General features: G+C 43.7%; 1 protein-coding gene across 2 annotated transcripts in view; it reads right to left on the reverse strand.

Moving 5' to 3' along the window:
- LMO1 (LIM domain only 1) overlaps positions 1-16,763 on the reverse strand; it is a 61,596-nt gene extending 44,833 nt beyond the window's left edge. The window contains exon 1 of one of the 2 annotated variants that reach the window (XM_050335592.1): positions 16,620-16,763. In XM_050335592.1, the coding sequence (XP_050191549.1) occupies positions 16,620-16,641 (22 nt within the window). In that variant the 5' untranslated portion in view covers positions 16,642-16,763. Of the gene's footprint in view, positions 1-11,096; positions 11,651-16,619 lie in introns of those variants that run through there. The other variant, XM_050335591.1, reaches the window with a different exon arrangement.
- Positions 16,764-17,394: the final 631 nt, after the last annotated feature.

A 17,394-nucleotide genomic window follows, 5' to 3' on the forward strand; every position in this document is an offset into this window, starting at 1 on the left:
CCCTCTGTACTAAAAGGTCAGCTGAATGACTTCTGTTTGAAAGCAGAATTCATGGCTTTGGTTTCAGGATCTAAAATACCACTTCTGAAGACAGTGATGCTTGAGGTTCATTTCCCTTCTTCTCCCAGGCTCAGAATAGAAGCATTATTTCTCATTCACAAAAAAAGAAAGAGGTGCCACAAGCAACAGTCACATCCTGTTTAGACTATCATTTCTTAAAGCAGCAGCAATCTAAGAGCAGTGCTCCACAGCTAAGGTACCAAAGAATCAGAATGGGTAAGGTTGGAAAAATCATATATAACAATCCTGCGCAGAGCTAAATGAGTTTGTTACTTTTTGCCAGCCACTGAGTGCTTACAAAGACTTCTGTGAGTCAAAATTTCGCTTCTATAAAACCTGAAGCTTCCTAATTGCAAGAGTAAGATGGGTAGCCAGGAACGGTACCTCTGCAATAGATAAAACCAGTGGTTCTCTCGAGTGTGATGGAGACCTGAAGTGGCCAAGAGCCAACTCCACCCAAAAACTCCTTCTAATCTCTTCAGAATTTAATTGGCATTCTCTTTAGCACACACACACAAGGCAGATTAAAGAAAAACCGAAACAGTGCGAAGGGTGGAAGCACTATTACACAGTATTAAAATGTCAGAGGTTTGAGCTCTGTGTTGGTTTAGTCATGAGTTACCAACAACCACTGATGGCAGACATAAAGCTTCCCTTAAATTATTAAGCATAAAACAGCAGACTGTAATATTTTGCTAAACCAAAGTACAGACACAGACAAAGATGTCATTTCAATATTTGAAACCAGCAAGTTTAATTTAAAATAAGAGCAAACCAATAAGCTCAGAAAATAGCAATGTGTGAGAGGAAAATTACACTGCTAGAGAAAAAAGTGGAAGGACTTAAGAAATTTATAAAAGTAATCTCCAAGTGGAAATTAGAAATCAACCCCTAGAAACAGAATAACACAAAAGAAATATTACTGTCCACTTTCTAAATCAATATAACACTGCTACACGACAGAATTACCATGGTAACTCAAGTAAAAAGAATAAAGCAATTCTTATTATTTCAAAATAAAATCACAGCCTGAAGCCCAGCTTTTATTACAACTGCTGATAGATCGCTGGCTTGTATTTATCTGAAATATTGCTTTTCAATCAGCTATTTTATGAATGTACAAATTTCACTGAGCAGCCCACTTAGACCGAATGCTTAACCCCCCCCCAAAAACTAGTCAATGAATTGATTATACATAAGCACACCTTTTTTTTAAAGGGAACCTTTTTTGTTTGTTTGTTTTATACTCTATCCAAATTAAAGAGAGATAGGGAAATGAGTGAGAATAAGTTAAAACCTTGTTTAGTCTGACCTCTCTAAATTCCAGCTTAGATTCCCTGGAAAAACACAAAAACAGTAATAAGAAAGAACAAAGAGGAATACCAGCGCACCCAAAATACTGCAGCCCCTGCGCAAGGACAGGGAGTGCGTGTGCATCAGGGGGTGTGCACAAACACACACATGAGAAGAGACACATCTGTTCCCTCCTGATCAAAAGAAAATAGAAAACAGTGTCTAAATACAAAGTTGCTCAAGGACTTTTTGACTTGCCCTGCTGGGTACTTCAGACTTTTTAAAACATTGTTTGTACAGCTTGGAAAGTGCATCAAGCACGGGATTCTTGTCTGTGTTTCAACTGCGCTGAAGGCAGAGCTCAGTCAGGTTTCCCCACGCCCCCACTGCTGGTGCCACCTTTTAAACACATTAGTGCAAGGAGAAAACCAGCAGGTCACCTTCTGCTCTCCTCCCCCAGATGTTCAAAAGAGCATTGATCGGGACCTGAAAGCAACAGTTGTCTTAAAAATAACATGCTCCTCCTCTGCCCCTGCCCCTCCTGCCCCTGCCACAGCCAACACCCCTGGACCAGCTCAAACCCCAGTCTAGATATGGGGCAGAGCTCCATGGGCCTTGGAGAAAATGCATGGACAACCAACACAAGAGCTGGCTAAAATGTTAAAGCACCATCTACCAAAAAAAAGGGTCATTAAGGAAGTGCCTGTAGACTGTCAGGATGTTTTACAGCACAGCCTAACCTAATTTTTTTCTGTTGCACCCAAGAAATGGCAGAGGGGAACGAAGACTGACACAATCACAGCAGGAATTGGAGGGGAGCATGACCAATGCTCATAATTATGGCAGGAGGATAGGCTAGTGAAGGTTTTTCTTCCAAAATTTGCAATTGCTTGGGCTGAACCTCAGGGGTAAAAAAAAAAAAAAAGAAAAAAAAATTAAAATTGCCTATTGAGAGGGGATCAACACAACTGCTCCCAAAACAGTCAAGGGACCAACTGTTTTGATAGCACTCTGTCCTTCCCAGGAGACCCAGAAGTTATTTCTCTCTTCTTCTGCAGAAGTCTGACCTCGTAATCCAGCGTGGGGCAGCAGGCAAGGTGGGCCCCATGCCCAGCACTGTGCCACAGCAAGAGATGGCATTGCAGATCCCACCCTCCTCTTTTGCTGGGCAAGGCAGCAAGGGCTGTGCAAAGAGAAAGCAGAAATGAACAAACCTGGGACAACTAAAACACAAAAGTCTACTTCTGACTCATGGGGGTCAGGCACATCCCCCCAGATAGCCAGGCCTTAGTTCCAGGGAATGCTCACTTGGGGTGCACAAATTCCTTAATACTGTAAAATGCTTTGAGGATTAAAAGCAAGCAGTGATATGCCAAGTATCATAGCTGGAAGTAAAGACAAATGCTGCAACAAGAGCAATAAACCACCTGCCAGCTGTCTTTTATATTAAAATATTTCAGTGTTCTTAGAGCCGCTTAATTTCCCATTTCGCTCCAAGTCCAGAGGAACTTTGTGGGTTGCTAGCTTCGCCATGCAGCAGTGACATTGCTCATTATTTTTAAAATGGATTTAGAAGCTGTGATCACATTCAGCTCAATCTAAAAGTATGCACTGTCTATTAGTGTAATGTGGTCCTTTGCCGTCTACTGCAAATGGGTTTAAAAGCAGTGGTGGAAACAATGTGTGCTTAATCTGAACATGGACTGCAGAGAGGTCGCACACTCAAATATCCTGTTTTATATGGTTTCTGGTTGTATTTTAAAACACTCTTTTTAGAGACTTCAAGCCAGCTGAGGTCACAAACAATCATATACAGATTAGAAAAGGGAAGGAGCTGTGGGGAGCCAAGGGGAGGCTGCTCTGGCACACTGAAATAGGACACTCTAAATATCACTTAGTATTTCTTAAAAAAAAAACCTGGCTGAAGTAGTAAGCTTCAGAGAAACAATAAATGCAGAGGTGGTTAAAGAGTTTTTATTCAAATAAAGTCTTGCCCCAGGAGATGGAAGTAGAATCTTGAAATATGGAGATAGGATTTTACATGTGCTAAAAGCATCACTGACACTTTTTGGAAAAAAAAGGGGGAAAAATACCTTCGTTGTTATACATGACAAAATAGCAACTAAATGTTTGCTTTGATCCCAGCGCGTAAAGGGTGAAGCTTTTAGGCAAGGAGCGGCAGGTGATCTCAGCTCTTCTGCAAGTCCTAATGCTCCTAAAAGCCACTCTTCCAGTTTCTGTAATTGGGCATCAGTAGTTAATGTAGTATTGACTGCATTACATGCTCCTGTGCATCCTCTCACTAATGCCAATTGCATCACCTTGTACATTTACCATATTGCTTAGCCAATAGCTGTTAAAAGCAATCCAAATCATGAATCATATAGGAAACTTTTAGCAAGACACGACATCCAAAGGAGACAATTTACAGTTGAGTTAATCTGGGTACATTAGCGAGACATGGATTCAGGAAGACAGACCAATTTATGTTACTTTAGTTTTACCCTTTATTGCTTTGTATAGGCAAATGAATGGAAGGGCATGGACTAAAAACAGATATAAAGGAGTCCTTTTCAAAACAGATCTCCATTCTGTGCAGACAGGTCAAAGGGTTTGAGACTGATGCTTATTTAGGCTTTCATAACCATAACAGGGTACTTACAGAAATCATTTTCCACAAAGGAGTATAAAGATAAATATATAATGGATTCTGAATAATGTTCAATACCCACCCTCACTGCAAGTACATTAGGCAGAAACCAGGTTGTTCAACATTATCTAAGGCACGGCCTACCCACGAGTCACCTGCCACTAAGAGTCCCAGGTAGGTCTGCTCACCAGCTCTTTCAGGTGGGAACCCAAGGCAGGAGGTGTTCTGTAAAACACACCAAGGCTCACCGGCTCAAGCCAGCCCTCTGCCCATAGATCTCTACCATGTCACTTGTCAATATAAAGAAAGCCCAATCTTCTCCTTCCTACTTGTCTTGAAGAGACTGCATCCTTTTGAAACACATACCCATTTCTCTGGAACAGAGGGAAAGCATACAAGCAATAAAGAGGTATTGGTTAACCCACATCAGCTGCAAGGTAGAGCCAACCGGGAAATAAATTAGTAGCAAGTTCCCTCTGAAAAAGTACATTTTACAGAACAATTTCACACTGGATGCTTGACCAAAAGATGCATAGCAAATCGACATAGCCCCTTTCTGCTTTTCTGATCAAGCTCAGCAGCGCCAGTAAAATAGAGATGGGGAAAAAAAGGACAGCTAGGGAGTGTGCTCTTGCCTCAGCTTTTATGGGTAGTGAGCAATTTGCAGCATTTGTGGAGGGGAAAAAAAAAAAAAAAAAAAAAGAAAGAAAAAAGTGGTAAAGGAAATCTAGGGGAAAGAACGGCTCATGAGCCAAAAACTTTTTACAAAAGAAAAACTGAACTGCATCCTTAAATATTGGATTTCAAAATACTGGAAACTCCGGTGTTCTAAGCTTAGTTTTAAAAAAGATCATGCTTCCCCTTTGAAAAGCTTCCAGAAGTCCCCTCGAAAGAGTTGCACATGCAGGGAAAATGCCAAAACAAAGCATTTTCACTAGCTGATCAATTTAAACAGCTGTGGTAAAGCTGCAGCCACTGGCACCATCATTAACAATTTAAAGCATGGCTGCTTTTGTCTTCCTTCCCAGTTACATTCTCATTATGCCTTTTTATTTATTAGAAACACAGTCCTCCAGAATACATTTCTATATCTCAGATCCATAATAAACCAAGTAGGAACATCCCTGGCTTCTACTCAAATGGATGTTTACATTGGCGAGAGGGTTAATTGTTTAATTCTGGTCCAAGTTCTCTGCAGTTCAGTCATGAATATGCAACAATCATCCACTTTTTTTTTTTTAAGAGAAACTAGAACTGTTGATATCATTAGTTTAAAAAGAAGGCACATAATACTTTCCCTGCCCAAATCACTCTTTCAGAGTTTGATTAGCATGCAAGGGGCTCTGAACATTGGCATAAAGAATTCAAAAATGTTCAATGAAATTTAAAAAACCCTCTAAATTTGGACAAGAGCATCCATTATCTGCTTTGATACGCCATATAAGTGGAAAGTAGTTTGCAAGAACATTCACTGGAGAGCTGAGCATCTGTTTGCACAGATAGCACCCCACATTGCGCTTGAAAACTTGGGCTTGGGAGTCATCCCATTGGAAGGCAGGGAAAACACACACTTACACACTGAGAACTGAAAAACAGTAGCTGTGGTGAATTGTTCTCAGGCCATCTATAGGTTTAATTATGTTAATCTAATAGTGAACAACTTTCATTTTTAAACACCCTTCCCTCCACCCCCAAGTCTTCAATGAATAGGAGCGACATTCACTGAATAAATCATTCCCTGGCAACAGTTACGCACATTATTGAAGTTGGGGGCAGTGATTTCTATACGGTTTAAAACAATGTCTATGTATTCTAAATTATGACAATTCTGTCCAATTTTTAAAAGATATAGACCCATTAGAGTTTTATAGTTCAGCATTTAGCAGCATCTGCAGTGCCTTTTTATTATCCTACTGCAACACTTAATGCTTGATACCATTATTCTGATTTTGAATTCATTTCAAGTAAAATACCTTATTTGCCATAAACTTTCACATTCTTTACCTAAGTAGGACTCCTCACAGATGCAATCAGTCATAATGCTAAAAGAACAGTTTGCCTTTAGCAGAAATGTAATAGTTCATGCTAATGACAGCGAAGCAAAACTTTGAGCAGCGAGCACATTTCCAAAGAGAATAAAACCATCTCTAAACACAACGCCTGAAAACCTTAAGAAAGCCTCCAAATGAAATCAATTAATCCTCCAACCATGATAAATTTCTTAACCATTTAAGAAACGTATTTCAGACTCTGCTGTGACCCTTTATCACCAGACCTAATGGATTACTTTATTAATAATGCACTGCTCTTAAAAGGAATTTTTCCGAAGATTCTGCCATAAGAGAGCATTTTTGGAATGGCTATGACAAACAGGCTGACATGTTCACGTTGTATCTATTAAAGATAATAAAATTTAACACTAACTCCAAAGAAGACAAATTATGTTCTGCTGCTAGGTTATCAAATATACTTTCTACTGTATTAAACCAAAATTAGAGCAAACTAATTTCCAAGGACAAGCTGCTTCTTTTGCCCTATTACCCAAGCTGAGAAAGGTCCCTACACTGTTTTAATGCTTGTTATGTCAACCAGACAATTATCATGTGTCAACAGCATCTGGGAGTGAAGTATGATGACACCCTATACAGATGCCAGCCCAGATCCTTCAGCGATCTAGTCCTGAACAAACAGTAGGAAGTATTTGATTGCCCTGCAGGAATACTTCTATACAAAGCAGTTTGCTTCTCTTAGACCTGCTAACTCCTTTCACTCTTCTTCCCATAGGATGAGATTTTTTTAAATGGATATCTGGGTTATCAGTGCAGTACCCTGCACTTCTTGAAAAGGTATAGACAATTGCTTTACTATCCCGTGGTTCCATCGTGCTTCCGTATTTGCCATTTCAGGGACAGAGAGCACCTCTAGGAAGATTACCTTATCTCCACACTTGGTCAGCTTTGGAGAAACAGTCCAAATTTTTCTTGGTCTTTTCTGGCCAAACCGAGATTCGTGGTTTATTCTGCTGCCAAATGTGCTCCGTTTTTATTCAGATTACTGCTTTGACAACTTTCTATCGCCTCTTCATGAATATATTAATCCACTTCTGTACATTTGAGACACAAAAAACCATTGTGTCCTGAACTAAAGCCAGACCAAACCTCTAAAATTGCAGTAAGACCACGGGTATCAAAATCAAGCCCTCAAAAAACCAACAGGTAACCCAGCTAAGTAGGCAAAAATAAGGTCTTTGGTGACCTTTATCAATCATTCTTTGAATAAGCTGATACCTGGGAAGATGTGTAGTGATTCTTTATACATGGTAAGCTAGACAGCAGTGGACCACAGAGAAGGTCCGAGGTAGAGGGGAACGGAAGATACAAAGAAAAAAAAAAAAAAAAAGAGATAGCTTCAGGAATATTAGGCAAAACAAAAATTAAATTCCATGTCATGTGTGGAAAAGCCACCCTGCCATTTCCCCTTCTCTGTCTCTGCGTGATTCCTCAATAGGTATACCTGAGAAAGGTATGCTAAAAGAAACAAAAGATCCCAGCAGGACGTAGAGCAGCTCTTGCTCCTACATGGTACAATTTGTATGTGCCTTATTTTTGTGTGTATAATGACTTTTATTGACAGAAAAGGCTTGCTTGGACCTGTGTTGCTGGAGACAGATCTGTCTCCATATCCATCTACCTATCTATAGGTACCTCCATACGGCAGCTGGCATACTCATTTGGGAAGCCAACCCACAGCTCTGCTGTCCCGGCTAGGGCACTGTGGCAGCATTCCTGTGACTGCCATTATACAATCAATTTCACTGCTTTTCTAATCCCAAATGCTGCTTTTTTTTTTCTTTCCTTCTATGCAGGGTAAGATGGGCTCTTACGCAACAGGGAACCCAACGGCTGCTAGTACTAATCCAGTTTCAAATTACCTAATATTCATGCCCTAAATACCACCCATCAACCTAAGACTCATTCTCCAACCTCAGTGCACACAACCAATGAGTATCCATATTTTTCTTTTCATTTTCAAAGAAACAATGATTAATTTTTTTTTTAATAAAACCCAAGGTTTGCATACAGGTACATGATTAATGGAGTGCTCTGATATATTATTTACTTGGCCTACTCTTGGGATCCGTTTAAGCAGAGTTCTGCTGGAAAACACAAAGGATCCGTGATTTGGGGTGCTACTGTCTATGCAAACACCAGGATGAACACACAGCTGATCAGTGCTTTTACAAGTGCATACACACTCCACAATTTGGTTGAAGGATACTCTGTCTAGTTAACACAGCACAAGTTAGCTGAAAGGAAACTTTCACCCCCCACACACATAACAAAGAGCCATGATTTCTATTAGTGCATTTCATACCATACATGCTGATTACCAGGCTGTGCTTCATTGTTAGCAGAGATTACAGCTGGGATAAGCTGCAGCTTTTTCCTAATTGCTATTATGATGACTGAATTTTTGTTTTGTGTCAAGCATTATTCACACATTATACTCCAAAATTTGATCCCTCTATGATGCATTATTGATTCCATGCAGGCAATCACACCACCGCCAATGTGAAGAATTAATTTGGGCTATTCTAGTTGATTTGCATTGCTCCACCATAGCAGAACATAGTTCTATGGGGAAGCACAAATTGAAAAGGAAGATTTAACAAAACATAAAAAATGCTGCTGTCCTTTAAAAGAGACGAGTCCTAACAAGGGGAAAAAAGTCCCCCAAAAAACGCTAACCCAGCACAACACGTGTGGTCCAGAAAGAAATAAGGTCAGTCAGCCAAATTCATCTTAGTCAGAGGAAGGTTACAAGAGTAGCCTTATGCCTCTAATAAAGTAAACTAGCTTGCTTCAACTTATATTGCCAAAGAAAACAACTGAACACCTCTGAGACTGACACTGCTTCAAAGCCTTTGAAACTCTGTTAGCTTCATTTGTTTTCTCAGCATAAGCAATACTCAACCACTTAGTGTGTCTTTTATCCACAGTCCAGTCAACTGCAAAGCTGATCTAGAAGATGTGTAACAGATGCTCCACATCTACTTCTCCTTTTATAAAGCTCTACTGTGTTAACAACTTATGAGATCTTAACAGAAATAAAACCAGTGATTTATTTCCCCCCCCCCCCAAAGTAAGATTATTTCCCAGTTTTGGGATGCCAACTTAATTAGAATAAATTCAGAAGGGCGAGACAACTTATACACGGACTTTGATCTAACACTGGTCAACTCTTAGTCAAAATCCAATTGAATTTGCATAAAATTGGGCACTGATAATGATGTATTCTGCTTGATCTCATATTTTAAAGGTGTAAAAATCTTTGTGAAAAGTCCACATTTTGTCATTGTGCCAAATGCTTCACATCAGAATGAAAAAAAAAACCTCAGGTCCCATCCCAGAAACAAGATTCAAATTCTATGTGCATGAATACACTAGATTGATAATTTTTTAAATCACATTTATAATGACATAAAAACCTCAAAACTCTAGGTCTAAGATATCAGGTACTATTCTCCCCTAACCCTTTTTTTTGGGAGGCAGGAAGAAGAGAGAGAGAAGAGAAACTTTTGGTCTTTCAGTAGTCAAGCCTTCTTTCCAAATTATTCTCCAGTACAGCACTAATTCAGTTCAGATATGGGTTGTGAATAAAAATCATACCGGTCCAACTTACTAGCATTAGGCAGCTTTCAGTACTAGTCACAAAACATGATTAGCACCACCCTGACACAGGAAAGTAAGTGACTTTGAATTACAAGTTATTTTTCTCATAAATATTTTAAAAAGCAATACATATATTCAAGTAAAATCAATGCTACTGCCAAAATGCTCAACTTCCAATTTCTCCAAGCTCTTTTGCTCCCTGTGAAAAGCTGTTTTCTGCCTACAGTCTTACAAATATTCAGTAGTTTCTTCTACTTTCAAATGGCAACTGCCTACAACTCTTTTTTTTAACACTTAAATAAATTTCTGAAATAAATTTTAAAAGAATCCACTACACAGCACACTTCATCTGTTTATGAAGGTGAAATGAAATAACGAGATAATAGTTACAAACGTGCATTAAAAGTTAAGACGCAGTTTCCACTGTCTATGCTCAAAGTGCTGCCAAGGTCTTTGGCAAGAGGCAGCGTCCTCGATGGAAGCCCATGTGGATGGCTACAGAAGCATTCTGCTCTGCCTCAGTTTTAATCTTGGCTTTCCGTGTACAAACTATGAAGAAAGACCTAAGCCACAAAGCAGCCTTAGAAAAAAACTCATTAAAAAGTTGTGATTAGACTTATTACATTCGTCCCAGAAACTACTGGTGACTGAGCAGTTAAGTTGCACACCCTCATAAGCAATGTGTAAAAGATGGCATGGGGTCATTTAGTCTACTAACTAACACTGTCTGTTATTCTTTAAATCAGTTTGTACCTCTTAAGCATCCTTGAAAAGGACTAGTCAGCCTTAAAAAAATAAGAATATGTGAAGTCCTAAAATAAGTCAAGCTCTCCTTCAGCTCCATTCATGAAATTACCTCCCAAGTGAACCTACACTTCTGCCATTAAGAGAAGATAGAAAATTCTTAGAATAAACCAATGCTTTTTTTTTCTTCCAGAGCAGCTTATTAGCTTATTGTCATTATGTTTATAGCTATGAAGAAAAGCTGTGAGAAATAGATATTGAAGGTGCACATTAAAGAGACCCAAATGGCATGTAATGAAAAGGAAAGAAAATCTCAAAATTAGATTTACAATAAAAGCTGTTAAAATAAACAGGCTAAAATGGATATATTAGAGTAACTTGCAGAAAGAAAAATCAAAATAGATATTAAAAAAAAAAATCAAGCTGTTTCTGCTATGTCCTTCAGCAAACAGAGCCTGGGGTAAACCCTTCTTGACTGGTTTGATCATGTCAGAGAAGAGATTAAAAATAAAATAAAGAGCAAGCATGCTTTTACCTACACAAGAGAAAAACATCAGAAGCTGAAAGCAGAGTACTCTGATATGCACAGCGCACATCTGTTTCAAAACTATTTATTTCTACATTAGCAGCACACAGAAGACACCAAGCACAGGCTTACACAATCTCAGCCCACCTACCGTCCTCCTTGTCCAGCACCATCATCTCCGCAACCAAGAAAAGTCCGGGCACAGATGCTCCTTCTTCAGCAGCCTCCGCTCAGGGGAGAGGAGAACAAGTCTCTGGGAACACAAATGAGCTACGGTACAGCTGATCGTCCTTTAGCAGCAAGTGAGCTCTAATTACCCAGTTGTCCAGCTTTTAACCTAGATTGCACTCAGTTAGAATTACACTCAGAAATAAAGCACTTTGCAGATACAAAAGCAGTCTCACCTACTTTTGTGCCTCAGAATTGCAAGGAACTAAAACTGCAATTTAGAAAGAAGGGGGATCAGAGCTGTTTCTTTGGTTCTCACCTTCTAAATGGCTCAATTTACGCAGTATAATCTATTTTAATGTAATTGCCTTTGATAGCTCATAACCCTGGCTGTTGCAACTACACAGCTTTCAGCCTTATAAAGTGTTTTCCCTTTGGATTTAAGCAGAATCTAAATCCAAAATTATATTCAGAGACGGTACAATACCTAAGCCTGACTACTGCTGCCTCTGCCTCTCAATTGGTGAGCCTTGCACACTTGCTATGAATAAATGCACGCGTTTCCCAGGGCCCCCTCTCGTCCTGCTGCCAGGGTTTCCTGGCGGAGCGCGGCTTCCCGGCTCAGCAGCACCACCTGCAGCCCGCCCGGCCCCCGCCCAGGTGCCGCCGCCCGCGGGGGGACCCGCACCGCCCGCGGGGGGACCCGCACCGCCCGCGGGGGGACCCGCACCGCCCGCGGGGGGACCCGCACCGCCCGCGGGGGGAACCCGCACCGCCCGCGGGGGGACCCGCACCGCCCGCGGGGGGACCCGCACCGCCCGCGGGGGGACCCGCACCGCCCGCGGGGGGACCGCACCGCCCGCCCCGGGCCGCGCTTTGTCCCCGGGACTGCCTCACTCCGGGCCACGGCCGTACTCCAGACCTGCTCCCCTGAGAGCGCGGATTTTGTCTGAAGCCAGCCAGTAGCTCTGGCGGGTCAGAGGCTCAGAACTCTCCGCAGCTGATGCCGGCGACCCGACCCGGGCTGCATTACACCAGCCCTGCTGCTCTCTCCCAGCTAGATTTCACGCATCTCTGGTGACCTAAAACTTGATACTAATTTTCTGTGCAAACATTTTGGGTTTGTTTTCACATGTAGGTATTAGTTTCAGGGAATACCCCAGAGAATACAGTTCCATTTTCACTAGGTCGATATTAAAATGAATTTACCTAATCAAATGTGGTACAAACCCTTTCAGATTTGCTCCACTTTTCAGAAATGCCATCAGGGCCCAAATATAAAGTGACAAGTTGGGGGCCCATGCCTTTTATCCTTTCTCTCGCAACTCTCAATCCTTTTTCAGACAAGTCATCTGTTGTCTCTGATGGCTCTCGTAAGGATTGCGGGATCAGACGCTTCGCTACCAAGATCAACAGCACCGTTTCACTCATCATGGTCTTTTAATCTGAGAAAACGTTTGATTTCTGCTGTAATGATACTTCTTCCTCCCCTTTACAACTGATACACCGGTACTCTAAAGAGCATGATAGCAGGCTCAAGTTATATATCCTTAATACCGATTTTTAATTAGATTCCTTATCCCCAGCTGAAGTGGCTTTTCCTTCCCCCTTCATTCACAATACTTAATCCTAACAGTCCTTGAGAATATTTGATGTTAAATGTAATGTTTTGCATTGAACTGTTTTCATCTAGTGCTTCGAACAGCTCCTGTTTCCTAGTGATACTTGTTTGCAAGTGTTGAATATGTATTTTAGAGTAAGAGTGCAGCCACCATAAATAATCACTTTCTTTTAGGAAGTGTCACAAGCTAAAAAGGAGGAGGATTTTATCGCAAAGATTAAAGTCTAATAGTTAAAAGCATCCATGCAAAAACTAACAAAAACACAGACTTTTCTAGATTTGAGGTAGTTTAATACTTCCAATATACCATTGGTGTCCATTAGAAAATGGTGAATTCCAAAAACGTTCCGCACTTCTGTTTCTGTACTTTTCCACCATATCACCTTCAAAGGGGACAAACTTACCCCCAAACACATGGTACATTTCAACTTACGCTATGTGGTAACTACATGAAAGGCAAAGTTTTGATGAAAGTTAAGTTAGCCATTGTCTGTTGCAGCTGACTTCTGTGGCAGAGCAAACCAGCAGACATAACACGCTCACGAAAAAATACGCGGTACCAGATCAATGTACATTTCATTCCTTTACTGCTCCATCGTGTCATAGAGGCTGGATTACTCCCTTAGCAAACACATTTTTTTTTCTTTTAAACACTTTATCTGCTTACTCATTTCACACACCAACAATTAAAAAAAAAAGTTTTCTAAACCCCACTACATTTGTGCAGAAATTAAAGTCAACTACTATTAACACAATCTGTTGGAATTAATCATGATACCTGATGTCAGTTTACTTTTTTAAGCAGAAATCTGGTCTTTGCAATCAAAACATTTATGTGTTTGAGAAATATCTTAACTCTCATTATCTTGAAATTTATAAATGCACTGCACGGTGCGTAGGTTGGCTTGCCCACAGCAGATTCTGCAGTGATTTATGCAGTGGAACTGACTAAAATGCAAGCCTTGAAGTTTTTCACTCTCAACCTTTCTCTCCCTCACCCCTCTCATCTCTCCTCTTTCTGTTCCTAACATTTGTTTTGGGAAGATATCTGCCAAAGTTCCACTGTAAACCAGTATTTTCTAATATCAAGTCATGTTGCATCAGTCAAGTTATATTATGTCACTTCAAACATACAAACTGCTGTTACCTCCCTGACACGACTTGACGCGATGCCACAACACATCAAGCCAGAAACATTATTATTGTTGTTATTTTTTCAGTCTGCCCCTCCATCCTCAACGATATTTGTAAAGATCACAGAAAAGTATTATTGTGCCTCTGCTACTTCTCGGCAACGCAGAGTGTGCTTTTAACTCACAAGCCATGTAGCAGTTATTGGACTGCAAGGGTGATACTGGTGTCGCACTGGGGCTGGCACACACCCCTAAGGCACCAGCACACACCCCTAAGGCACCACCACAGCCCCAGCCTGGAGCTGGAAGAGTGGGCAGCTCCCTCTGAGGCCATGGGCCAGCTTGCCAAGTAGCCTTCAGGGATGCAAAAGCAAGGGCACGTTGCCACCTCTACCTACAAGGCAGCAAGTGTCCTCCCTGAGATGCACCAGGACCTCTGGGAGAGGTAATCCTGAATCCTGTCTTCTCCATGCAGTAATAACTATGAATACACCCGCTGCTGCCAGAGACCTCAAAAGAAGAACACCCCTCAAAGAAAAACCCTACATGGTGAGGCCTCTTAAATCAAGGGGAGAATTGGATAATAGCCACAACGCCAGGATTTTTAGATGGTAGAAATCAGACCGGCCTCTGGGAAAAAAGAGTAAAAAAAAAAAAAAAGAAAAAAGGAGCCATTTATGGGAGTAAAACAGACCCATATTTATTAACAAGCTCATTCAAGCTTGATTTCAAAAGGTATTGGTTTAGTTAGCAAAAGCTTCCATTTTAGTCCATTTGTAACCTACACAGGTCCAGCATCCCCTTTTAACATTCACAGATGAGCGGGTAAGTGGAGTCCATTTGAATCAGGCAGAAAGAAATGTACAAAGGTAAAATAACCTCTCCATAAAAAAAGTTTCTTCTCTCAGGCTCACCTCCTGTTCCCCATTTCTCCAGTGCACCTTTAAAAGTGAGCGTAATTTCTCCTGGAGCATAAACTACTCCATCAAGAGCACAGGAGATTCCTAGGCATTACTGCACCTTGTTGCCCTGATCTCCACATCCCTCTCATCAGGGGTTTGTTTCGTACTTTACTCCTTTTTAACTGCACCCCACCCTAATTTCCTGTGTACCTCTACCATCACCACCATTATTCCCTTTTATACAGCCGCTCATGAAATCTCCTGGAAGGAGGCTGTGGAGAACTGTCTGGATAATCAACGGTTCTAGTTTCATTTCCTTACACCACAATCACGCTGGCCCCGAGCTCCTTGTGTTTAACGAGTATGTCTGCGACACTTGAAAGAGCCCAAATACCCCCATTAGGAAACCCTCTTCAGATCTCAGTTTTTCCTCTCAGCTCACCTGTGCCTCTCGCCTCTGCGGTGGAGGCAGCATCCTGCTGTTAGCCCGTCAATCACACTGAAACAGATACAGGTTGGCAGGCACCCCCTGACAGAGAGTCACCGGGATGAAGACATCACCCAGTTATTATTATTAAGGGGTATTAATAGAGATGTTAAGAGCCCTTCCTTCCTTTTCCTCCAACAGTCGAGCAAAATTCAGGGGATTCTTGCAATGCAGGTCATCCCCGAAAGTGAGGTCAGAGAGAAACACAAACCTCGTTCCACATACTAGTAAGAAATTACCCTTGCTTAATCCCTCGGTCATTATTTAACCCTTTTACCTTAGTGCACAAGGGGGCGAGGGATGAGAGAAGTCGTTCTACTATTATCTCTCGTTGACCACTTAGATAAGTTCATTCTCTCTTCTCCAACACACGCGCTTTCGACTGGAGCATTATAGACCCCATTAATAACACTACATCAGTTTACTTCAGAGGGCTTCAAGAAATCGGAGGGAAAAAAAGGCTCTGGGAGAGGGATTCTCGGCCCAGAGGCATGTGACGAGCGTGCAGCGAGACTCCCTCCCCACGCACCTCTCTGGGGCAGTGAGCATTTAACCTTGTGGTTGTCAGCGCTCCGGCCCCCTCCCACACAGCCGATCGCACAAGCCAGCCCGGCATTTCTCTTCGTGCCCCGTCCGACTCGGCGGTGTCGCGGCGGGCGGACTCTCACCGTTCTGAGGCAGAAACTCCAGATCAAAAGAAAACGGGGGGTGGGGGGGAAGGGAAAGAGGTAGAAAGGGGAAAAAAAAAAGAAAGCGAAGGAAAGAGGAAAGCATCTCCCACTTGTCTCTTCAGCCTGGCATCCACTTTTCCGAGTTAGAGCCCCCCGCCAGCCCGACACAGGGACGGTCTGTGGCAATTTACACGAGCGCGCAGGGCCGCCCTGCCCGCAGCGGGAGCGCGGGGCGGCATTTCGGCACCGCGGCCTCGGGTGCCACCGGAGCTGGCCCGGCGGGGACACCCGCTGAGGCCACCGGCGCTGATGGCGGCCCGGGGACGGGGCTGCGAGTGTCAGGCACTGCCCCGCCGGCCGCAGCCCGCACCGGGGCCGGGGCCAGCACCGCTGCGTCCCCAGCGCGGTCACCGCCGCACCGCCCGGGGACACCCGCACCGCACCGCCCGGCCTGCCCGCCGCGGAGAGCGACCCGGCGGCGCTGAGGGGGCGCCGTTCGGGGCATCCCTGGGACCCCTTTGTGAGCGGAGCGGTGCGGGACAGGCCGGGCAGCAGCGCCCTGCCGCGGCGCGGGGCAGCGAGCCCCGGCCCCCGCTCCTTCCTTCCCTCCCTCCGTCCCTCCCTCCCCGCCGTCTCCCGCCGCCGGGGCGCCCGGGCGGGACCGGCGAGCCCCGCGCCCCGCTCCCACCTACCGTCCTCCTTGTCCAGCACCATTGTCCCGGGCGCCGAGGGCGGCCGCCGCCGCCGCCGCTCCGGCTCCTTGGGGCGCTCCCCCTCCAGCCGCCGCGGCGCGGCCCCGGGGCGGGCGAGGCGCCGGGCCGGGCACCCACCGGGGCGCTGCCGACGCGGGGGCAGCGGCGCGGCAGCCCCGGCGCTGCCCCGGGACGCGAGTTTGGAGCGGCGCTGCGGCGGGGCTACGGCCGCGCTGGGCGCCGGAGAGCTGGAGCCGGGCTGCTGCACCAGCCGCCTCGTCCCCGGCCCCGCCGCTGCTGCTCGAGTGCCAGTTTAGGGATCAAAGAAGAAGGGAAGGGGTCGAGGCGGGGGATGAGGTGGAGTGGGGGGGAGAGAGGAAAAAGGTAAGGGAGGACCAATATCGGAAGCTGCTCCCCCCTCCTCCGTCCTTCCCCAACCTGCGCTGTCAAAAATTGTCTTAATGTAATCGCGTGTGATCGCTCACAACCTCTCTCCCCTTTGCTGTTGCTACTGCAAGAGCTTTCCAGGCTTCTAAAGTGCTTTTCTCTTGATTTCACTCTAAATCTAAAATTATATTCAAAGGAACGGGGGTGGGAGGGAGGAAAGATGTGAACCTATCACTGAAAGCAAAAGCACTTGCCGCCTGCCTCGCTCGCTCGCTCTCTCTCTCAATTTATGTGCTTTGCACTCTCTCCTGCTGCTGAATAAATGCACACATTTCCCAGGGACCCTCAGATTCCCCTGTTAATTAAATCAATTCATTATGCTCAGATC

Source organism: Myiozetetes cayanensis, unplaced genomic scaffold (genome assembly GCF_022539395.1).
Source record: "Myiozetetes cayanensis isolate MyiCay16 unplaced genomic scaffold, myiCay2020 scf6-25, whole genome shotgun sequence".
In the NCBI taxonomy this organism is placed as follows: Eukaryota; Metazoa; Chordata; class Aves; order Passeriformes; family Tyrannidae; genus Myiozetetes; species Myiozetetes cayanensis.